This window comes from Sapajus apella, unplaced genomic scaffold, assembly GCF_009761245.1.
Source record: "Sapajus apella isolate SASKATOON/1434 unplaced genomic scaffold, GSC_monkey_1.0 scaffold11, whole genome shotgun sequence".
NCBI classification, from domain to species: domain Eukaryota; kingdom Metazoa; phylum Chordata; class Mammalia; order Primates; family Cebidae; genus Sapajus; species Sapajus apella.
Window position 1 is genome coordinate 4,343,898 of NW_022436951.1, and position 25,701 is coordinate 4,369,598.

A 25,701-nucleotide genomic window follows, 5' to 3' on the forward strand; every position below is an offset into this window, starting at 1 on the left:
GAGGAAGGAAGGGGACTAGATGAAAGAAAATGGTTTTTTTTAGGATGTGGAGTACTTGGGGCATATATTTAGGCTGATGGAAAGTAAGACATATGCCCTAAATACATCGAATAAAAGGAATGGAATTATTTAATTAGTGATGGGGGGGTGTGGATTGTTCACATGTGTATATAAACCCACTGATTGAACCTTTAGACTTCTTAGACATAAACCTGTGACGTTAACCTTAGACATTGACCTGTAATTTGATTCTGCTTCCTCACCATTATCCCTTCATAAGTAAATAAAACCACATACACTTTTTAAAAATTTCTTGTATATATCTTGCTCCTAAAAACCTGTAGGACACACCTTATCTTTGGACCATCATCATTACAAAGCACCTAACAGTGTGTAGTGTATATACTGGACTATTTTAAGAGTCATCTTATGGAAAAAAAAAGTGTTAAAATACAGAAAAGTTTATGTAAAAGACTTTCATATAAAATGTTTATAATTCCTCTTTTTCTTTCTAGGGACGCCTGATTCTCAGACTAAGGTTTTTCCACAAGACAAAGTGATACTTGTAGGCTCAGACATAACATTTTGTTGTGTGAGTCAAGAAAAAGTGTTATCAGCACTGATTGGCCATACAAACTGCCCCTTGATCCATCTTGATGGGGAAAATGTTGCTATCAAGATTCATAATATTTCAGTTTCTGCAAGTAGTGGAACAAATGTGGTTTTTACAACTGAAGATAACATATTTGGAACAGTTATTTTTGCAGGATGTAAGCATATGATTTTAAAGAGAGAATTCCTATTAACATGTTTTGGTTTTCCTTGAAAGCTTTAATTCTTCTTCTGGAGTTGGGGGTGGGGGAGTGATTCTGTTTCTTTCTCATTTCTTTTTTCTTTAATATAAATGATAACAAAGGAGGCACTAGAATATTTGCTTGTTCTAAAATGAATTGCAAGCTTGTTTTCTGCATACCTGTATCTGTAAAAAAAAAAAATACTATTTGCATTTTACTTTTGAACAATAGAGGAATTATTTTTCCTGTAGCATGTCTTGTCAGAGTTCATATTACATTAGAATTGACAGATTAAAATATACTGAAAAATGACTCTTAGCTCATTTGGAAACTCCCTATAGCAACTTGAGAGATCACATCCCTGTCCCTTAACAACAATGAGCTGTTCTTCATCTCTATTATTTTGTCATTTTGAGATTGTTACATAAATGTAATGATACAGTATGCAGATTGGCATACTGTATGGCAGTAGGGCGTGGGTGGCAGAAGGGCATGGGTGAGGAGAAATGTACTCTCCCACTGCATTCTATATATGATGTATGCTCTGTCATTTAGGGTGTCTGTATTAACATGATCACCCCACAGTCTAAAATTCCATGATATTTCCAAAAGTAGTTGTTTGTTGGGGGCTGCCCTGCCCATTTGGCTTGTGTTAATGTCCACAGACAAGTATTTAGAATTTTTAGGTCTCAATTTTAGAGTTTTTCTGCCTCCCTTGTAGCAACTGTAATGTTTTGGTGTCACTGACAGCTTCATCTCCATCAGTGAGTCTCTTCCTCCCTGCTTGCTGAATTAGAAGTCTGGGATTTTGGTCTGAAGGTCACATGATAAAGTGTGTAAGATAGATTGACTAGATTTTATGATATTTCTTTTGATTGCTTAGTGATTTTCTTTCTTTCTTTCTTTCTTTTTTTTTTAATATAATCCTCCTCTGCGGTCTAGATCAGCAGCTCTCTTGTTTACTTATACAGTACCTCTTGATGAATTTCACTCAGATACTGCTGTATTCCCAAAGGAATAACTGGGCTTAGGTGCACATCTCAGCTTGATGGCTATAATCTGACTCTCTTTTTGTCTTCTCAGTAATGCATTTGGAATTCAAGTGAAAGTGAGGTTACATTCAAATTTAAATTCTGGAAATCATATTTTCCTTCTTAATGGAATTTTAGGAAATTACTTGCAGCATTTCTCATAAATAGTCCTGGAGTCTGAGTTGAGACCCAGTGGTATATGTAGTGAAATTACTTCACGAGCAGTACCAAAAGTGAGCTATTGCTTAAAAGGGTGAAAGAAGAAATTAAAACTTAAAAGATGAGACTATGACCTGTTTCCATTTCTCTTATTTCAGTGTTGTAATCTTTTATCATAGTAATAGAAAAAGCTGATTTAATTTATAATTTAACCTTCATTTATAGCGTTTAGAGGTTGAAATATTGTACAATATTTGTTGAGCAGTAATAGCATCTCCCTTCAGAGGGAACTTTTTGGAAAATTGTGAGAGCAGGTTATTTTGTGAATTCAGGATCAGGATTCATTTATTTCCTTTTCTTTATGGATATCTTGTTAAGACACCATTTACTGAAAAGACTGAAAAGAAATTTAGAATCAGCTTATTAGTTTTTCCCTAGACAAGTGTGTGTGTGCACACACCTACACAATCAAAACCTGCTGGAATTTTTATTGGGATTACATTAAATCTGTAGATCAATTTGGGAGAATTTTCATTCTTACAGTATTTGAGTCTTCTAAACTATAAGCATGGTACATCCCTACATTTACTTGGGTCTTCTTTAATACACCTTAGTCATATGAGGTCTTTGTGTCTTTTGGTAAATTTTTTCCTAATGCTTGGTGTTTTCTGGCATTATTAAAAATGACTTTGTTTTTTAAATTGCATTTTCTATTTACTGGTATATAAAAATGTAATAGCTGTGTACCTAGCTTTTAATCTAGCTTCAGTTGATTATTTCCTAAGTTAATTTCTTTGAAAAGAAAATGAGTAAATTTCAAACACTGTCCTCTCAAATTTTTCTTCTATTTCTCTCTTATTTGCTCTTGTTACTTAGATTTTAATATTTTAACTTAATATATCTGCCAAATCCTAAAATAGCCAGCATTTTAAATACATTCCAAATTTTTGGTGTGTGATTTTAATAGAGTGACTAAATATTTAGCCTTAGATTTAAAACAATTTTCAAAATAAATATGTCAGTGTTTGTTTACATATCTAATTGTTAAACTTTCATATAAACACTCATTAATCCTCTTAATATTACCTAAAATATTGAAGGATGTTTTCCTTCTCTCTGGGGAAGGTATGAAAGTTTCTAAGTTTTGGTTGATACACTAAGGAGTTGTTTTTTTTTTTTTTTATTTAATTTTATAAAAAAAAAAAAAAAAAAAAATTTACAGAATTTTTAAACAAGTAGTTTTTTCTTTAAAGCGTTTTTACCTTGAGTGAAAGATAGTTTGGATAAATATGACAGAGGAACTACCAGCTTCTATATGTGTGTGGTTAAACATGATTACAGAAATATGAATTTCTACAATAAGCAGTGTCAGACTGCAGAATTTTCATTTATCACTTTTTTTTGAGAGGAGTCTCACTCTGTCACTGAGGTTGGAGTCCAATGGCGCAATCTGGATTCAGTGCAACCTCCACCTCCCAGGTTCAAGCAGTTCTCCTGCCTCAGCCTCCTGAGTAGCTGGAGCTTCAGGCACTTGCCTCCATGCTAGGCTATTTTTTGTATTTTTAGTGGAGACAGGGTTTCACCATATTCGCCAGGCTGGTCTCAAACTCCTGACCTCCGGTGATTTGCCCACCTTGACCTCCCAAAGTGCTAGGATTACAGGCATGAGCCACCACACCTGGGCTCATTTATCACTTCGAAGGTCTCATCTTTAAAAAAATATTTAAAAAAATTTTTCCAGTCCTGCTTTAAAGCCAGATAGCACAGTTTTGATAAAGAGAAAAACAATGAAAGAACTGTAGTCAGTTTGAATATAAAGATGCAGAATTTTACCAAGAGTTTTATAAATAACAGTATTTATAATGTATTTTAGAACTCTGAAATTTGTAACATGACTACTGATTTTCAAATGATTTGGTAGTGCTTTTCAAATCACAGTATATTTATGATAGATAATACTTTTAACCTGTAGATTTTTCTGACTTAACATATTGGGAACAGGTTTCTTTGAGACAATTGTTAGACTCTGAAATAGGATTAAGGGAAAAAAGTGAGAATTGACCTCTCAAGTTGCTATAGGGAGTTTCCAAATGAGCTAAGAGTCATTTTTCAGTATATTTTAATCTGTCAATTCTAGTGTAATATGAACTCTGACAAGACATGCTACAGGAAAAATAATTCCTCTATTGTTCAAAAGCAAAATGTCAATAGTAAATTATTTCATTTTTTAAGAAAATTGTACAATTATAAAACATGTTTTCAGGGAAAATATATGTAATGATAAGTACCTACTTTTTTTTTCTTTTTTCTGTTAGATCCACCAGATACTCCTCAACAACTGAATTGTGAGACACATGATTTAAAAGAAATTATATGTAGTTGGAATCCAGGAAGGTTGACAGGATTGGTGGGCCCTCGTGCTACAAGTTACACTTTATATGAAAGGTAATGATAACTGGCAAAGGATGTCAGTTGGCAAGGAGTACGTTGGAGGTACATGTTAAATGACATAGGGAGATGCACTAGATCATTTATGTTACAAGCAAGATATAAAACCAAATATACTGTATAAAATTATATATACTTTACTTGATAAGAAGCTTAGAATGAAGAACACTGAATATGAACAGAGACTGTTTCTGGGTAGTAAACTTATTTGGCTGATTATTTTCTTGCATTTTCTGTATCGTATACATTTTCTTAAGTATGTAATATGCCTCTAATTAGAAATTTAAACTTCTCATAAAAATTAAGTATTACAAATTTGCCCATTTTTTCCTGCAATATTTATCTCTTGCCATTAACAGTTTTTCAGGAAAATATGTTAGATATAAAAGAGATGAAGCACCTACAAATGAAAGCTATCAATTATTCTTTCAAATGCTTCCAAATCAACAAATATATAATTTTACCTTGAATGCCCACAATCCTCTGGGTCGATCAGAATCAACAATTTTAGTAAATATAACCGAAAAAGGTAAGCTGTACGTAAACTAATGTCTTAAAAATAACTTTGGAAGTGGTGAAATGCTTTGATTAATGAAAAGTGCTTATAGGGATTACTTTTTGCTGATTATTTTCTTTATAGTTACTTAATATTAATTTATAAATTTTATTTATAAAGAAGCTTTAAGTGTATAATTTGAAGTTTTACTATTTTATTGAATTTAAATACTTGAATTAGTAATTTACAAATAAACTGTAAGTAGCTCTTTCTGACAATTTTTGATTTCTGAAATATCTTCTACGCAATTTTTAAACTTTTATTTTGAGGTAATTGTTGACTCACTGGGAGTTGGAAAAATAAGAGCCTTGTGAACCCATCCCCTGGCTATCCCCAGTGGTGTCATCTTAATAATTCTAGTACAGTATCAGAACTAGGGAATTAACATTCTTAAAACATTGTTAACTGGACTGCTGAACTATACTATTGACCTTGTTCAATTTTTATGTGCATTCATTTGTACTTGTGTGTGTGTGTAGTTCTATAAATAGATTCAGGTAACCATCACCACATGCAAGATACACAACTGCCCTTTCACTACAAAGGAACTTGCTCATGTTGCCCTTCCAGCATCCTGCATACATACAGTCACATCCCTATCCCTTGACAACAATGAACTGTTCATCTGTATTGTTTCGTCATTTTGAGATTGTTACATGAATGTAATCACACAGTATGCCAGTTGGCTTTTTTTTTTTTTCTTTTTACTAAGGATGATGTCCTGGAGACCCATCCATGTTGTTGTATGTATTAATAGTTTGCTCCTTTTATAACTGACGATTTCTGCATTTTTACCAACTGTATTAATACATACCTCCAAATAAAAATAAAATATGGTTGATCTTTTTGGCATTCATTCCATGGTCAGTGTGCATTAACACTCCATGTCAGACTTGCAGCATGTCACAGAGCAATGGCCTGACCTTTTCTTAGAGACTCAGGCAGGGGAGAAAGGGCTTAAACCAAGGGCATGTGCCATACAATCTGACAAGTGATTAGTAGATGATCCTGTTGCCTTCTTTGTAAGCATAAATCACTTTTATCAGTTATTCTTTCCTGTTATCTTTGTTATTTCCTGATTTTTCCTAGTGTCACCATGGCTACATTTTATCCTTGCATGGTAGTATTTGTATGTATTTGTCTGCTCTCTGCCGTTTCAGCCTTATTTGCCCTGTGATTCTTTCCCACCACTCAAGTGGGCATACACACTATCACCAATGTAATATGCAGTTTGCCTCACTGTTCCTTCATTATTGCCATCTCTACCTAAAATGCTTTTCAGCTTTTTTTTTTTTTTTTTTTTTTGCCAATATTAGTCTGATTCTTCCTGCAAAGCTCATCTTAAGTTCCATCTTCACTATAAGACTTAGACCCTGCCATGCTTACATTTATGTAGTGGTTAATATCTGTACCATGCATTTAGAACTTAGCTTTTTTCTCTTCTCTTCTCTTCTCCTTTCCTTTCTCTTTCGTTCTTTCTTTTTCTTTTCTTTTCCTTTTCTTTTTTTTTTTCTGTCATTCCCCAAGTAAATTAGAAGTTCCTTAAAGGTAGGTCTGTGATCTTACTACCTTTTAGTATTCCTGACACTAATTGAAGACCTTTGAGCATGATTGCTTATTTTAAAATGTTGGCAAGATGTCAGTAGTAGAAATGAGGTTTGTGGATTCCACAAATACTGGGTAGGATGTTGTTGGTCAGCACTAATGATACCTCCTTGTTCTTTATGTTTTCTTCTCATTTGTCATATTAGAGGATAGCTTTCCCCTTTAAATAAATGTTTAATCAGTCTTTAAAAATTATATTTGCAGTTTATCCCCATACTCCTACTTCATTCAAAGTGAAGGATATTAATTCAACAGCTGTTACACTGTCTTGGCATTTACCAGGCAACTTTGCAAAGATTAATCTTTTATGTCAAATTGAAATTAAGAAATATAAATCAGTGCAAGAACAGGTAAGATTCTTCTATAGACTCCTTTTGTGATTGTTTTGGATAAAACAGTTCTCAAAAAGAATTAAACAAATTGATATGCTTAAGCTCTCAGATTGATTATAGAGATTTACTAAGAACCAAGAAAGACGTTAGTATCCATGTAATAACAACATTGTATCATTTGAGAAACAATTGTAAATTTGACTTTTATTCCTCAGAATGTTCCCAGGTGCAGTATAGTACCTGGCACATAGGTGGTGCTCAGTAAATTTGTGAATGAATGAGTAGTTTTTGCTGTAACCTTTAGCATCATTAATGGATGAATTGCCACCAGAGAGCAGAAGTGATGTTTTAAAACAGTGAAGTGTGGCAGTGGGAGCAAGCTGTAATTGGTACTTAAAAGTCACAACATGACTTTTCAATACATTTTAAATATTTAGGTTGAGTTTTATATTATACTATCTTGTAATTTGTGGTAAGTCTAAAATAAATGAGGTGTACTTAACTATTCATTTGGAAATTTACTGATGTCTGAAAATGAGTCACAACTGTAAAATATAACCTGAAAAGCTCTTTGTAATGTCATGCGGAGCTCAGAGGCTTTTGTGAGACATGCAGATCTTCAAATTTGTTTAGAATTGCTTCATTTTAACTATATTTACTTAGTTTAAAAAAGTATTTGTTGAAGATATACTACATGTTTAGCATCGTACTAGAAGTTCTAAGTGTCATATTTAACAAAGATGCAGAAGAGGTGATATCTGCCTCCAAGAAGCCTCCAAATATCATCCAAATAATACATTTATTCCTCAGAGTCACCTCAAATTACTATATCACGTTAAGGTTTATTGCATCACCATTAGCATTTGACTGATTATCAAAATTATATAATCCTTTAGATAATTTAATTAACTATTATTACTTAGAAACAGTATTTGGATTAAAAAGACAACCTCATTTTTTATTACTGTTACAAAGGATAATTTTATTGACTTGGCATGTATATAAGAATTAAAATAGTGGATGAACTGCTGTGGGTGTTATATATACAAACTCACTGACATTCTGTTGGTTTGCGTTACAAATGTGAAGACTTTCTTACCAAAAGAAATATGTTTGTGTATATATATGTATTCACACACACAATGTATATGTATATACATATTTATTTGTTTTCCAATAGCGGAATATCACAATCAAAGGAGTAGAAAATTCAAGTTATCTTGTTGCCCTGGACAAGTTAAATCCCTATACAGTATATACTTTTCGGACTCGTTGTTCTACTGAAACTTTCTGGAAATGGAGCAAATGGAGCAATAAAAAACAGCATTTAACTACAGAAGCCAGTAAGTTAACTAAGTGATGTATGGCTAATAATTACTGTATCCTGAAGTTTTACAACTTCTTTAAAAAGAAAATGTTATCAAAGTCTTTAAAAGTAGAGGAATGTTGAGATAAATTATGTAATACCTGTTAATAAAATATAACACAGGTGGGTATTTTAAATGATAGTTTTTCAAGTTTTGTCATAGTGTAGAAAAATGATTGGCACAACTGATGTGAAAGGACAGGGCTCCTCTATCTATAATATGATTGTTACCATATTACAATAATGCATAGAATGATTTTTCTCCCATTCTTTTCTCTTCTGCCTGGAATTTTAATTATGCTTTTGACTCATTGCCTTTCTTTAAAAAAAAAATTACTAAAAAAGAGAATTTGTTAGTTTTTGTGACCTAGACCAGAGAAAGGATGTGACTAAAAAGTCTTGAACATCAGTTTTTGTAGTATACCTAGGTCAAAGTAGGTATAAAATCAGGTAACTGGTTTTCTAAATGTGATAATTTCTGAAGACAGAATGATATTCTGTCCTTGAGTAACCACGTTAGGTGTAAAAAGAAAAAAAAGAAAAAACTTAGAAATAGGTTTAATTTTTTTTTTTTTTTTTTTTTTTGAGACGGAGCCTTGCTCTGTCCCCCGCGCTGGAGTACTGTAGACTGATCTCGGCTCACTGAAACCTCCACCACCTGGGTTCAAGTGACTCCTGCCTCAGCCTCCTGAGTAGCTGGGATTACAGGTGCACACCTCCATGCCTCACTAATTTTTGTAATTTTAGTAGAGATAGGGCTTCACCATGTTGGTTAGGCTGGTCTCAAACTCCTGACCTCAGGTGATCCACCTGCCTTGGCCTCCCGAAGTGCTGGGATTCCAGGCATGAGTTACCACATCTGGCCGTAATAGGTTTAATTTTTAGGAATCTTTTAACAAAAGATAGAAAGAGCTTTATTTATGTTATGTAATATAGAAGACATAATACTTCCTCCAAAAAATAAAGGAACAGCAAAACAAATAAATGATAGATGTTAATCTAGATTTTTGCCTCTCCACATGAATAGATGTTGAAGAATGGTGATGAGGGCACTTTGCCATACATGAAAGAATTACTTGTATCATTACAGTGAAAGCTGTGCATAAGTACAGAGGGGGAGAGTATGAGTTATCTGTTGCTGTGCAACAAATTACCCTAAAATTCAGTGGCTTAAAACAACTGATGTTTATTATCTTACCATTTCTATGGGTCAGAAATCCAGGAGCAGCTTAGCTGGATATCTCTGGCCTGCAGTCTTTCATGAGGCTTCATTCAGGAATGTGGGTGGAGACTCCAGGCCTGACTGGAACTAGAGGTTCCCCTTACAAGATGGTTCACTCATGTGGCTAAAGGCGGGAGGCCTCAGTTCCTTACCTTGTGGGCTTCACTCTAGGTCTGCTTAAGTGTGCTCATGACATGGCAGCCACTTCCTCCCAGAGCTGGTGACTACACAGTGTCTCTGATGATCTAAAATCAGAAGTAACATACCATTATGTCTGCTGTGCCCTGTTGGTCACACAGGGCAATGTGGGAGGGCACTGCACATAGGGGGATTGTTGGTCATTTTGGAGACTAGCAACTATAGGAGTTTTTGCCTTCAGTTAATGAGTTGTCATCTCCAAGAGGAAACATCTTATTTGCACCTCATTAAGATGAAGGCATCAGTTTACTCAACAAATATTTACTGAGTATACATTACAGGTTGAGCATATGTAATCTGAAAACCCAAAATGCTCCAAGATCCAAAACTTGGAACACCGGGATGCTACAAGTGGAAAATTCCACACTTAAGTACTCAACACAGATTTGTTTCATGAACAGAATTATTTAAAATGTTGTATGAAATTACCTTCAGGCTATGTGTTTAAGGTGTATATGAAATATAAATGAATTTCATGTGTAGACTTGGGTCCCATCCTCCAGGATACCTCATTATATATATGCAAATATTCTACAATCAGAAAAAAATCCAAAATCTGAAACACTTTTGGTCCCAAGCATTTCAGATAAAGTATACTCAACCTGTATATATCTGGAATTATTATAAGACAGAGATCTCTGCCTGTCGAGTTTGTAGGATCCAGGACTAGAAATAAATTTTTATATATACACGTCTATGTATATACGTACACACACACACATAGACACATCAGTTTATTGGGTGGTGATGAATGCCACAGAGGAGAGGAAGGGATAGGAATGAAGGTTGAAGGATAAGGGGGGGTGCAGGGAATTACAGTTTTAAATACTCACTAATAAGGTAATAGTCAAGCTGAGATACAAAGATGAGGAATCATGCCATATGGTTTAAGAGAAGAGAGTTGTAGGCAGAGGAAGGGAGTACAAAGAAAACGCGAGAGGCTGAGGCAAGTGTCTTTGCCAGTGTGTGGCCAAGTAAGGAGGAAGTGGGAGGATGTGAGGCAGAGGATGTGAGGGAATCAGTACAGCCAGCCTGCAGAGAGATTTTAACCCATTCGAAGGGGCCGTGTGTTTTGCAAAAGTTACTGAGAGCTTAGATTTTACATTGCTTTCTCTTCTTCTCTTTCTTTTCTTTTCTTTTTCTTTTTTTTTTTTGAGAACATTGCTTTATTTTGTAAGTGGAAGCCACTGAACTGCTTCACATTGTATTGAGAATTCCAAATACCCTAGAAAAAAAAAATGTCAAGCACCGTATACTTATAGTATGTGTCTTCAGAGAGTAACTTTAAAATCTTCTTTCTAGTTCCTTCAAAGGGGCCTGATACTTGGAGAGAGTGGAGTTCTGATGGAAAAAATTTAATAATCTACTGGAAGGTAAATATTTAACTTTTCCATGAACAATTACATTACTTTGCTAAACTACTTAACTTACATATGTTACTTGGATTATCAAGAAGCTGAGCCTTCCTAGACTGGCTTTGTTTGCATTATTTCTGAGAATCCAGCCTGGTTCCTAAACCCCCCAAATTCCTGTCACTCCTAATTTCCCACAGTCATTTTAGTGAGGATCTTCTGTCTCAGATCTGAACCTTCTTGGGTTTGATCTTATGAGGCCTGTAAAGAACCTGAAGATTTCATGAATTCTATCTCCCTTACTTCAGTCGGGAACTATAGGTTAGAATCCTAAGTGTTAGCTACATTTTTCTTCTGTGAATGGGAAATTAAATTTTTATATATTTCAGCTGTAATTTATTAACCTTCAATAAATTGCATGCCAGTTATAAAGTTGTGTATGATTTTGTAAAATATTTAGATGAAATATGAATTGTATTATATTTAACTAATTTTTCTCTACTGGAACATTTTTGTTGCTATATTTTAAAATATTTTATGAATGTCAAAAACATGAACAATTGTTTTCTATATTAGATTTTACACGAGCAGTCATAATAGGATTCCTTTAAATAGTGACTTTTGTTATTGAAAGTAAAACATAATTTAATTTAAAAAAACTTTTGACATCGATACAGCTTTGAATAAAAGTTTCCATGCAGGTTCAGTGTGAGTTCCATTGCTTTGAGATTGTATTTGACTGTTTTATCCACTCTTGATTAGAAAATCCCCCGGCTACTCTCAGTTGCCTGTCAGACTTCATGGTATAACAATGATTATACAATTTACTTCAATATAGAGAAAGTTTGGAATATTCTTCAAACTAGATGGAAGACTTAACTAAAGACTAAAATCATTGAAAGGATTTAGATTCTAACTTCATTACCTATGCTGATGGTGCTGCCATTTGCCAAGAGTATGTTTGGGTAGAAAATTATGTTGTTTTGGTCATAGTGAGTTTTTAAAAGGTATGCCACTGGGATATCATGAGTAGAGTTCAGTATGTGGTTTGATATATTTGTAAGGCTCTGGAGCTCAAGGGAGAGGTCGGTGCTGGAAACAGCTTTGAGTAGCATATAAATGGGATCACTTGAGGGAGATGCAGGGTGCAAAGTGGGCCAGGGATGGAGCCCAGGTGACAGCAGCATGCGTAGAACCAGCAGAGGAGATGGGGAAGGTGTAGAGGGGCAGGAAAAGCAAAGAAAATAGAATTACAGACACTGGGGGAGGAGGACATTTCAAACAGTATGTGGCCTGGAATATCCCAGGAAGCCTGTAAGTCTTAGGACTAAAGCCTGGCCCTGAGAGCAGGCCATTTGGAGCGTCATCAGGGACCTCTGCTGGAGTGGAGTTTTTAGCAGGGTTACATCATCCTCACTCTGGACCAGAGAGCCCCATACATTGCTCTATAAATTAAGGCAGTTGTTGTGAAAAGCAGTTCAGTATAAATGAAGAGGTTTGAATGTTCATTTATTTTTATCCGGTAAGTTCACTTTTAGAAATTCATATTTTAAAATTCTATGAAAAAGAAAAAAAAGTGGCACAAAAAGGTTTACCAAAATACTTGTTTTAGTATTGTGAAAAATTAGGAACAACTTAAATTTCATTTATTTAAGGAATATTCAAGTACACTGGTAAAAATGCTGCATGAAATACAAAACCATGAAAATGTATGTAGCTGTATTATGGACAAGTATATATTATGGAAAAATAAAAAGTAAAATGGTGTAATATGATTAAAACAATGTTAATTAAAAATCTATACCTAGTAAAACAACTTGAAAGAAATATCAAAATGGAAGAATACTTAAGAGGTGTGAATATGGGAGATTTTTACTTGTTTCAGCTTCTATATATTTTCCAATATTCCGTAGTGGGCATGTAATACTTTAAAATGAGGAAACAAATGTTTAGGAAAAAAACCCATGATGCTATAGTTTTTTTAAAATGTTTTGTTTGTTATGAAGTAGAGCAGTGCTTCTGGATAGTTTTAAAACTTTTGCTTCTGAAAAATGTGAAGATAAATATTGTTTTGTATTCACTTAATTTTTAAATTTTTGTGTACTCTTACTGCTTATAGTAAGTACAGTTTTTCTTCAGTATTTCTTTACTGATTTACCCAGCTCCCAGTAGATTTTAAATCTGTGTTTCACACCGTTGATAGCTTCATCTTTTCTGCTGTTACCTTGTAACTGGTTGTTTTTTTGTTTTTGAGATGGAGTCTCGTTGTGTCGCCCAGGCTGGAGTACAGCGGCATGATCTTGGCTTACTGCAACCCCCACCTCCTGGGTTCAAGCGATTGTCCTGTCTCAGCCTCCCATGTAGCTGGGATTGCAGGCACTTGCCACCATACCTGGCTAATTTTAGTATTTTTGGGAGAGACCGGGTTTCACCATGTTGGCCAGGTTGGTCTCGAACGCCTGACCTCAAGTGATCCATCTGCCTCGGCCTCCCAAAGTGCTGGAATTGTAGGCATGAGCCACAATGCCTGGCCAACCTTGCTATTGTTAATGTAGCATCCAGTTTAGACCCAATTACCTATCCTAGTCACAGTCAGCTTTTGAAGGTATATAACAGTTTGTCTGTTTTTCATAGCCGTTACCCATTAATGAAGCTAATGGAAAAATACTTTCCTACAATGTATCATGTTCATCAGATGAGGAAACACAGTCCCTTTCTGAAATCCCTGATCCTCAACACAAAGCAGAGATACGACTTGATAAGAATGACTACATCATCAGCGTGGTGGCTAAAAATTCTGTGGGCTCATCACCACCTTCCAAAATAGCGAGTATGGAAATTCCAAATGGTAAGTGCTTGAGATGCTTTAGTATATAAGAACAGGAAACTAAAGTGAGAAATGTTTGATGTTACTTGCGCTTTTGTAATGGCCAGCCTTCTGGTATACCTTGTTGCTGCTGACATAGAAGGCAGAATGAGCAGATTGATGTCTACAGTTCATTGAGAGAGCAGTCATTAGTATTGAGTTGAAGCATGTGCACTGATGGATACAATCATTACTGTACTCAGTTACTATAGCGTATAATATTGGAGAGTTACAGTGGTTGTAGGGACTTTTAGGAAGAAATATTTATTTTAGGTTAGCTAGGCTGTTTTGCAAAATGTTGGGCAGGAGAAAAAGGGCTCATTTTAATTGGCAGCTTTTTTGGTAAGAATTTCCTTATTAATAGAAATTTTTTATTGATTTAAAAGTCTTCCTAAGGCATAAATTAGATCTTCAACATAGGATTTAGAAACACACAATGGTGTAATTTTTTTTTTTTTTGAAACGAAGTTTCACTCTTGTTGCCCAGGCTGGAGTGCAGTGGCACGATCTCAGCTCACTGCAACCTCTGCCTCCCAGGTTCAAGTGATTCTCCTGCCTCAGCCTCCCGAGTAGCTGGGATTATAGGCATGCACCACCACACCCAGATAATTTTTGTATTTTTTCTTTTTAGTAGAGATGGGATATAGTGCCTTTCTTTAAATTTTACAGATGTCCAGTGATTAATGCATTCCTCCCCAGCTTCTACCTTGACAACTTTGCGAGTCATGAGTTTTAAATGACCACTTCCACCTCCTCTTCCACTGACCTCCATGCTGCAGTCATTTTCTGCCCACCCTGCTTTGCTGTCTTGCCCCAGTATAGGAGCACCTTTCTATAACCACTGCTCCTAGAGCAAGAAAAATTGGTCCAGTTAGGGTTCTCTTAAGTAGCTTTCCAACTCCAGTTTGAGGAGTTTATTATTGCTTGTTACTTGACTGTTCTTTGTTCTCTTTGACTCAGTCATAGGAGAATTAGGAGGAAGGAAGGGGGAAAACAAAGTGCATTTCAGAGATACAGAGCCCAGGCAGCAGTGCTGCTGGAGATGCCTGGGGGGTGTGGCAGATGCTGGGAGGTGGGGCCTAGAATAATGGCTTCTTCATTTTGGCCTGGCAAAAATAACAAAATAAAAAATGAAAGAGAGATGTAAACATCCATAAGAAGATAACACACTGATTTAAATTATATATTTCATTGCTCTCACAATGATAGGTAATAGCTATGTTATCTTTTAATTTAAGAAACATAATCCTACCTTTTTTGTGTATCCCTTAGAAAATGGTAATTTACAGAACTGGCAATTCTGTTATCAGCTTTGAGATACTTTCTGAAGCCCCAGAACAAATCCTCATTCCTTGAGGATTTCCCGAGTGGAGGGAGGCGCTGCAGCCTCAGCTTAGGTTTATGCTGTGGCTTTTTTAATCACGTTGAATAAAATAGCTGTTATGCCCAAAGTGTTCTGTATTCCAAGCCAAATTGTTGTCTTGCGTTTAGTAGTAGTTGCTTTATGAATGCACATTTCATTCAAAAAACATTTCTATGTTTGTTTTTACTGAACCCTTAAATATAAATCAGTTATAGCTACTACTTCTTTTCTCCGGTTACAGTGGGAAACGTCTGTGTTAGTGTTACTAAGTCCTTTCTGTAGCCTGTAGATGATTAAGTACTCTGCTGTGGCTGGACTTCTCTGGCTGCGTCTCGTCAGGAGCTGCTCACCTGCAGTTTGCAGGCTCCTGAGCTCTGGCTCCTGAGACAGTTACTTGTCTAAACATTTATTCTTAGAAATAATCAAAAACCTTTCTATGTTTGTTTTTACTGAACGCTTAAATATATATGTCAGTTATAAATACTACTTCTTTCCTTTTGTTACAGTGGGAAGTTTCCTTCTTCCTTTTGAACACACTGCCCTATCTCCCACCCCAATTCCTCACCCCCAGCCTGGGGGTTCCACTTCTCACCCAGGCCAAGGTCTGGCAAGACAGGGAAATGAAACTTCGCCAGGGCCTCCACTCCTGCCTTCTGCCTTCAGTCTTTGCCCCTTGCCCCTTGATGTCTCCTAGGACTCTGTGCAGGCTTCTCCTTCTCAGTGCCCACACCAGCCATTTCACCTCGTAGCCTCTCCATGACTCCACAACTTTCTCCCTTGCTCCCACCCTGCTCCTGGTCAGCCAGACATCCCCTTCAGCCCAGCTCTGGGGCTGCAGTCTTCCTTGAAAGAGAGGGGGTTAGTTCGTCCACTGTTTCCACACGTTTATTGTGTGCTTACTCTGCACACTGTGTTGGGCCCCGCCTGTTTTCGGAGAGTGCGCATTCATGGTGGGTGATAAGAGGAGGGCTTCAGCTTGTCCAGTGGCCCCTTCCCAGTCTCCCACCTCCCGCCCTGTCCCAGCCAATGTACTTAGCTGCATCCTTCCTGGGTCTTGATCTTGAGGTCCTGGCCCCGGTATGTCACTACCTGATCCTAGGTACTTTGTAAAAATCACTTTATTTTAGCTGCTGTGTTAATCTGTGTGTACAGGTAAGTGCTACAGTTATTACAATAAAAATAACAGCAACACTTCTAATCTTTGCTAAAGGTTTATCTAGTTGAGCTCTATTTTATAATTTCTTCACAGTGAAGTGAGTTTTGTAACTCATGTCCATTTCTATGAGGTTTGCCTTATATTGTTTCTAATGCCAGTAAAATATCCTCCTTTCTTATTGAAGATGATCTCAAAGTAGAGCAAGTTGTTGGGATGGGAAAGGGGATTCTCCTCACCTGGCATTACGACCCCAACATGACTTGTGACTACGTCATTAAGTGGTGTAACTCGTCTCGGTCGGAACCCTGCCTTATGGACTGGAGAAAAGTTCCCTCAAACAGCACTGAAACTGTAATAGAATCTGGTAAGATGAATTAGTATCTCTCAATTAAGTTCTTTCCAAACATTTTTAAAAGGCAACATGTGGGACTGGGTGCAGTGAAGTGATTCTCTTTACTGCTGGGTGGGTGTGAATAGATTTGATTTTCCTAGAGGGTAGTTGTGGCAGCACGTGAAAAGGATCCAAGCCCTCTGATCCAATAATTACTCATCTAGAAATTTATTCTTCAAAATAATCAGAGAACACAAGGATCTAGAACTAGAAATACCATTTGACCTAGCAATACCATTGCTGGGTATATACCCAAAGAATTAGAAATCATTCTCTTATAAAGACACATGCACACGTATGTTCACTGTGGCACTGTTCTCAATAGCAAATACTTGGAGCCAACCCAAATGCCCATCAGTGATAGACTGGATAAAGAAAATGTGGCACATATACACCATGGAATACTATGCAGACATAAAAAGGGATGAGTTCATGTCTTCTGCAGGGACGTGGATGAAGCTGGAAACCATCATTCTCAGCAAACTGACACAAGAACAGAAAACTAAACACCGCATGTTCTCACTTATAAGTGGGAGTTGAAAAGTGAGAACACATGGACACAGGGAGGGGAACATCACACACTGGGTCCTGTTATGGGTTTGGGGGGCTAGGGGAGGAATAGCATTAGGAGAAATACCTAATGTAGATGACGGAGTAATGGATGCAGCCAACCACCATGGCATGCATATACCTATATAACCTGCATGTTCTGCACATGTACCCCAGAACTTAAAGTACAATAAAAAAAAAGAATAATCAGAGAACAGCACAGATTTAATCTAAGAATGTTCACAACAGTATTATTGATAACTGTGAAAAATTAAAAACCCAAATAGCAAATAAAGGAATGATGGTACACCTATAAAATGGAATGTTAAGTAACATTAAAAATTACATTAAAAATTTAGCAACATGGAGAAATAAATGCTCAGGAAAAAAGACTACAGAACTGTAAGCAGCATGCTCTCACGCAAGGGCCTTTGCCTTTGTTTGCCCAGGGCCCAGGTTACTGAGGTTAGGGAGAGACTGAGCACAACGGCCATGAACCCCTTTCCCCTTTGCCTGATGCAGGGGAAGGGGGCATCAGCAGGACTCAGCACAGTGTGGATGGGAGGCCTTGCATTCCATGTACTTGGTGCTCAGAAGCCTGTGAGTTGTAGGTGAGTGGCCCTTGATGAGATGCAGCCTGAGAAGTTTATCCACAGAGGAGTATTTAATAACCTATAGGCTAATCCAGCCTTGACCTTAGGAATTAGAGCCCTCTCTCCAGTATCATCATTTTTTTCTGGCAGGATGGGAGTGTATCCTGCCTGTTCCCATGGGACTTCTGGACCCTGTAGCCTGTCAGTAGTGATGCTTCTTGATCATTCCTGTCTCCTGCCACCCTCACATGTTAGGGAAGTGCAGAAGAGCAAGTAACCTGCTATTTACCTCTCTCTCAGGGAACACTTTCTACTTGTTTACTGTTTCTCTGTCAAATGATGAGGATAGGTCCCATTCATTGGATTATCACATATGAATTCAGATTATTTCCCAGTTCTATTTGGAATACAGCCAAATTCCTCCACCTATAGAATTGGCTGAAGTGGTAACGATCTTCCTGAGTTGTTCCCTTCATCCTTTCTTACAGCGCACTTCCCTTATCAAGGGCCCAACCACATGCCACCCTTCTCTTTCCTACACCTTCCCTTGCATCCCCTCCCACGGAGCTGAATGAGCCTTACACGGTTCCAGTCTGTCCTTTCTCACCTGGGCTTTCAGGATAATCAGGATGGACTGGTCTAGGCTGGAGTGGATTTAAATGGAGTATTTACCCATGTAAGTTTTAGCTGAGACCTGCAAGATATGAAGAAGCTGCCCCGCAGTGATTGTGGGAGAACTTCCTGTGCCAACACAATTGAACAAAGACAAAAAGCTTGAGAAAAAAACTCAGAGAAGTTAGGCGACTTTCCCAATTAGTATGCGGTAGAACCCAGGTTCAAATTCAGAGTTATTCAGAACTTGAAGAGGCTGGGAATATTGTCTTTTATTTACTGCTAGCTTCTGGAACAGCAAGTGGCACATAGTAGGTATACCTTTTATTCCTCTCTCATCCCATTGTCTACTCATTAAGCTGTCTGCTCTCTTTTTGGACATTAGCACATTCCTAATGCTGTAACCTTCTCAGGTTTTTTTTTTTTTTTAAGTGACAGAGCCCTATAACATTTTATTAATAAATGATTTTAACATAAAAAGAGGCACAGATTTGTGGATGTACATGCAGTGTATAATCATGACCTCAAGCATACCTTTCCCTAAAGAAAAATGTTATCAAAACTAAACACAGTTGGCTGAGCTTGAGTTACTTGAATACGTACTTAGGACGTGCCAGCACATGGCAGACATTTAAGGAAAATCATTGCAAGAAGAAAAGTTAAAATTTTAGACAAGTTGATCCAGTGCTTCTTGGGTTTATGATTTTAGATGTTGACTACCGTCTCATATTGGAGCCTGCAGACCACTGGTATTCTCTGGGCACTTAATTGAAGAACTAATGCTTTAACCACACCAGAATAATTGTATTCTGCAAATTAAATGCACCAGGCGTGGTGACTCAAGCCTGTAATCCCAGCACTTTGGGAGGCCGAGGCGGGTGGATCACAAGGTCAAGAGATCGAGACCATCCTGGTCAACATGGTGAAACCCCGTCTCTACTAAAAATACAAAAAAACATTAGCTGGGCATGGTGGTGCGTGCCTGTAATCCCAGCTACTCAGGAGGCTGAGGCAGGAGAATTGCCTGAACCCAGGAGGCGGAGGTTGCGGTGAGCCGAGATCGCGCCATTGCACTCCAGCCTGGGTAACAAGAGCGAAACTCTGTCTCAAAAAAAAAAAAAAAAAATTAAATGCAATGCCATATACTGCCAGTTCGCCCTCCCTGTTCTCCAGCATTATCTTCTTTCTTGACTGCCACTGATGAGCACCTAATTGCCTTTCAAGGCCTTATTCACATGTCTTTTATGGTAGCTGTTTCTGATCTTTTTAGACTCATTTGGCCCCTCACTTAAGATTCCATGGCATCTGATACATACCTCTAATATAACACGCTGTTATGGTTACCCTTGTTCATCTATTTTCCCCAGCACTCTGCAAGTGTCTTCATGGCTTGACATTTTGTTTTGTGCATGTCAGTGTTGCTCACATCACACAAACTTGCATTGTGCTCAGGAGGCATTTAAAAGGAGCCTTTTGAATTTAAGTTAAGGCACTTCAAAGTACTTCTGTGTCTTGTGGAGTTAATTCAAAGTACCTCTATATCTTTTTTTTAAATTTTTTTTAAATAGAGACGGGATTTCTCCATTTTGGTCAGGCTGGTCTTGAACTCCTAACCTTGTGATCCGCCCGCCTCGGCCTCCCAAAGTGCTGGGATTACAGGCATGAGCCACCATGCCTGGCCTAGTACCTCTATATCTTATGGAGTTAACTCACCCAGGGACACTTACTGGTAATGTTATAAAGAGGAACAAACTCTAAAACCCAGTTCCTTTAACACTGAAACTTCAAGGTAGAGTACAACTTTTAATTCTGCTTCTTGGAACAAGAAGAGAGAGCAGTGGGTTTGTTTGTTTTTTTCCAACCCAGAAATAACACTATGTAGGGAAGGGATTTATAGAGGCATGATGTGAATCTGGAATGAATGGTGTAGTGAACTGACCCAGGAAGTTGATTCAGGCTTACATTTTGTTCCTTAAAATCAAGCAATGATGATTTCTTCCTGGAAAAAGGAACAGACTCTAAGCCTTAATCATCGTCATTCTCTCCAAGGTGATCCCATCTTATGAAACTAAACTTTTTTAAAAATAGAAGTAAATTTAATTTTTGTTTAGTCAATTTTTATTCTGAATAATTACTAATTTTTAAAATATGTATGTATTTTTTAATAAGAAAATATCTTTAAAATTAGCCTTGGAAATTTTAGAGTGTGTCATAAATTTGATATTACTAAAATAGATATTCATAGTAATATATTTATGAACGTTTGCCAATGTGTTCATCCTATAGATCAGTTTCGACCAGGTGTAAGATATAGCTTTTTCCTGTATGGATGCAGAAATCAAGGATATCAATTATTACGGACCATGATTGGATATATAGAAGAATTGGGTAAGTTAAATGGGTGTTTACTTTTAACAGTTCAAGATAGCATGAAGAATTATAAATTGGCAACAATGATATGATTGAATTCTAAAAGTAGAATTAGATGTTTAATTCTAGATGTCTACTTAGATGTTTAGTTTAAGGAAGGTAAAATAATTTGATAAAAAGTATTTGATTACTACTTTTTTTTGAGAGAGAGAGAGAGACTTATTCTAATGTCACCCAGGCTGGAGTCTAATGGCAAGATCATGGCTCACTTCAGCCTCAACCTCCTGGGTTCAGGTGATCCTCCCACCTCAGCTTCCTCGGTAGCTGGGACTGCAGGTGCATGCCGCCATGCTCAGCTAATTTTTTTTTTTTTTTTTTGTAAAGATGAGGTTTCACTATGTTGCCCAGGCTGGTCTCGAACTCCTGGGTTCAAACGATCCTCCCAGCTTGGCCTCCTAAAGTGCTGGGATTACAGGCATCAGCCACTGCGCTGGGCCTACTTACTCTGAATTCATTTGCTGAATGTTTATATTTCACTATTTTACTGTTGTCCTCAAGAAAATTACATCTTAACTTGGATGTCAAAAATATTTAATTAGTACTTTTACAAGTTTAAAAAAACTATTAACTTCTTCAGGACTATCAATGAAGATGGGAAATACAAATGATGTCTTTGTGAGTAGTTGCTGAAAGATTTTGCATAGATTACTTTGCTAGATATGTGTTTTGTCTAAAAGTGATATTGTAAATTTTACCTTTGTTCCTAAAAATATTTTTTTCGTGTGTGGTTATTAGTACGTAAACGTCACAAAAAAAAGTGTTTGTGATCATCTCTCTTTGAAAATTTATGATTAAATAAAGTTTTAATTCCAAGTTGAATTATTTTTGAGGCTAGAAAGCTCATGGAACATTACTGTATTACTCTATATTCATACACTTCCCAGTAGCAATTGACTTTTTCCTTTTACAGCTCCCATTGTTGCACCAAATTTTACTGTTGAGGATACTTCTGCTGATTCGATATTAGTAAAATGGGAAGACATTCCTGTGGAAGAACTTAGAGGCTTTTTAAGAGGATATTTATTTTATTTTGGAAAAGGAGAAAGAGACACATCTAAGATGAGGGTTTTAGAATCAGGTAAGTAAATCGATAGCATGATAGTGTGTCTTACAAGTTCCTCATTGACCACAACAGAAAAGGAAAGAAAGTCCTGCTCAGTAGTTTAGTACTGGTTTTCAAAACTATCTGAAAGAGAAATGAAAAGGTGGTCATTCTATGAATATGAGAGTTTTAAGATTTTCATATGCAATAAATGACATGTATAATCTTTCAGAAATCATTTTAAACAATTATTCTGAAGCCTTTGATTATAAGCCTCATAGGACAGAAACCATCATTTATTGGAGCCTTACATAATCCATGACAAGGCATTTCATGAAGTTGACTTCCATAAGAAAATCTTGTACTTAGAACAATGAAGAAGAAAAACTCAGGAATCCAAATAGCAACGTCAGATCCTCAGTTGTAATTTAATAAAAAGCTATTGGCCTATTAGCATCTTACTTAGCCATGTCCTTGATAAGCTGGAGAACTTAATTGACTTGATTGGGAATGTGTTTAAAAGTACAGACAATCCTTGGAAATTGGCAAGTGTACATCCAAAGACTATAGAGAACATTCAGATTTACAAATACAAAATTATTTGTACAGATTTCTGGCTTTTCCTTTAATATTATTTCTGCTGAGAGTCAGATGTTTCTTATTCATAGCTGCAAAACACAAGCATATCATCTTTTCAGTTTGAAAAGTTTCATTTCCCTGGATGACCTCTCCTCAGAAAGAAATCATTTTAATTATTTAATGCCTGTCTGACTAGTAGAGAACACCACCAAGGCTTGGTGGTGCTGGCTGGGCATTGTCTCAGTCACTCTGCAGAGCAGCTGCAGGAAGTGTGTGCCTCCCCTTCTGTCCTCAAGTGAGTTGCTGGTGGATGAGGGGCATCCTAAATATCGAATTCCACAAACATCCACAGTCTAGTGTGACTTGCCTCACGTGCTTGGAAATTTTATACTTGAAACAGCTATAATTCTAGCATTCAGATTTCCAATGAGATATGGTGGATTGGTCACTAAAGGTAGCATAAAGAAGGGAAAAAAAACCCCAAACTCTAAAATAGCCACAAGGAGAAAGAGAACAGAAAAGGCAAAACAACACCAAAAAAGAAGATTCAGAAATTTGGGAGTGGAAATGGGGCAAATGACTTAAATGAGTGGAGGATTGTGAAATCTGTGTGGGCAGTCAGGCACTGTTGAGCAGGAACTTCTCTAGTACCTGCCAAACCAGCATTGGAGACAGGTGGTTAGGATAAATCTGGGCTGAATGGAGGGGTCGATTGAAGACAGTTCCTTAGAACTGAAGGACCTGACTACAAGCACATCCCCTTCTCTGAAGTTTCACATTCCATGGTCTCACTTTCTGCCATTACGTTACCCCTGGTGAAACATAGACTGAAAATAGATGAGTTCAATATAATAAGATATTTTTAAGAAAGAGAGAGACCATATTTACATAATTTTTATTATAGTATTTTGTTACAATTATTCTCTGAGGAAAATGGAGGACTACTGTATATAGAGTCAAATAATTCATTAAATACACAGCAAAATAAATAGAAAAAAGATCTATGCCAAGGTTTGTCATTATGAATTTTTCAAGCAGCTAAGGTATAAAGAAATGATCAGAGACAAGCAGGTCATGTGCAAGGAATCAGGAATAATAATGGCAGCAGACAGCCCAGCAACATGCCAGATACTAGAAGGGACCACAGCAGTCTCTTCAAAATACTGAATTTAAATGATTTTCAACCTAAAATTCTATGCTCCAGCAGTCTGTCAACCAGTGTGAGAGTAAAATGCAGACATTCTGTACATGCAGGGCTGCAAATATTTATTTCCCGCCTGTTGCTTTTCTCAAGAACCTACTAGAAGAGTACATCCCAATGAGGAAATGAAGTGAGGCCGACCCAGGAAGCCGCAGGGGAGAGAAGGCAGGGAGCTGCAGGAGGGCCGCAGCCCAGAGGGGGTCTAGTCTAGTTCAGGAGGCAGGGGAGGGGTGGAGGCAAGGGCAGAGATGTAGAGCTGGGATTTTGTTGTGTTTGATCACGTGGGAAATCTTACTGACTATACATTGGAGGATGTGGGAAGAATTAGTGATTGATATATAGAAAATCCAGCAAATGAGGGGAGAAGCAATTGTAACAATGGGAAAACAAGAAAGGAAACATGATCACAACAAGCCATTTGTCTTAGTAGTAACTCATATTTATATGATCTTAATAATCCAAACACTGAATTCATCAAATGTTCTGATGTTTCTATATGAATGATATTGTGGGGAAAAGGGTGGTGGTAGTGTAGAAGGGCTCTATCTTTATCTGCCCTTATAAAATATGTGTAGATAAGGCCTAATAGTTAAAAGTCACATCTCTCTCAGTTTACTATTTTGGAACATGGAGGTAAATACACAAAGAAACAGATTACATGGGTTTTACAGTGGTTGTAGGGTTGGGGGAGGAGCTGGTAGGGAACTGTCACTTTTTGTTATTAACCATTTAGTACTATTTAATTTTTTAACCTGTTCTGCATTATTCTGGTTAATTTTTTAAAATAGTAGTTCAAATGATTCCTCACACTTCCTTTTGAAGTCACGATTCAAAGGATTTCTCACTAATCTCATTTGAGAGTTCCCATCACACTGATCCTTTTTCTAAGTGGTTTGGAGTCATCTCTATTGATTTGCACATTTGCTTTATCCCATCTTTCACTCTCACTCATAGGAAGGCTCAGCCTAAGTGAGTTTTGGTTGTGGTGGTTTTCATGCTCTTAGTAGCAGAAAGGGAAGTGACTTTTATTGATTGCCTGCTATATGCCAGGCATTATGCTAGAGAATGTGTGTGAAAACTTTACACAGCTCTGTGAGGTAAGTCAGCATATTCTATTTCATTAGTAGAAAAACCCCAGTTCAGAGTGAGTTAAATAATAGGCCGATATCACACAACTACTGACTGACGATGGGTAGAGCTTGAACAAGGCTGTGGCGGCTCCAGAGTCCTTGGCTGGCTGAAGCTAGACCCACTTAGAAGGGCAGTTGGTACGACAGGTGTGGGTAACCACGCATTTTAAATGGGTTAGAGATTAGTGCTAATATACTTCATTTTAAAAATAGGTCGTTCTGACATAAAGGTTAAGAATATTACTGACATATCCCAGAAGACACTGAGAATTGCAGATCTTCAAGGTAAAACAAGTTACCACCTGGTCTTGCGAGCCTATACAGATGGGGGAATGGGCCCAGAGAAGAGTATGTACGTGGTGACAAAGGAAAATTGTAAGTTTCGGGTTGCTGTGGAAGTGCTTTCCATCCTGCATGCATAGTGTTTCTAGTGATTTTTTTGTTTATGTAGGAACCCCTCCCCGCCCTTTCTAAAAAATATTCAGATTTTTTTGCATTTTTTGGGTGGTAGAGGGAAGTGTTTAAAAGCTGTAAGATTACTTCATGTTTATTCTTGTCTGTTATTTGAAGTTATTTCCAACTGAGTACCTAAGAAATTGATGAATTTGGGATATGTCTGAAGTCTAGAGGTCTAAAGTCATATTGAATTTATCCAGTGGTCAACATTTAAAAATTTTTTGCTCCAGCTATTCTGTGATTTCTAACATATCTAGGGAAAAGTGAAGG

General features: G+C 37.0%; 1 protein-coding gene across 3 annotated transcripts in view; it reads left to right on the top strand.

Moving 5' to 3' along the window:
* LIFR (LIF receptor subunit alpha) overlaps positions 1-25,701 on the top strand; it is a 115,414-nt gene that overhangs the window by 80,035 nt on the left and 9,678 nt on the right. For all 3 annotated transcript variants that reach the window (XM_032278915.1, XM_032278914.1, XM_032278916.1), the window contains exons 7-17: positions 516-770; positions 4,300-4,429; positions 4,792-4,961; positions 6,798-6,943; positions 8,106-8,268; positions 11,014-11,084; positions 13,698-13,911; positions 16,633-16,812; positions 20,880-20,981; positions 21,934-22,101; positions 25,189-25,350. In XM_032278915.1, coding sequence (XP_032134806.1) covers positions 516-770; positions 4,300-4,429; positions 4,792-4,961; positions 6,798-6,943; positions 8,106-8,268; positions 11,014-11,084; positions 13,698-13,911; positions 16,633-16,812; positions 20,880-20,981; positions 21,934-22,101; positions 25,189-25,350 — 1,761 coding nt within the window. The remainder of the gene's footprint in view (positions 1-515; positions 771-4,299; positions 4,430-4,791; positions 4,962-6,797; positions 6,944-8,105; positions 8,269-11,013; positions 11,085-13,697; positions 13,912-16,632; positions 16,813-20,879; positions 20,982-21,933; positions 22,102-25,188; positions 25,351-25,701) is intronic.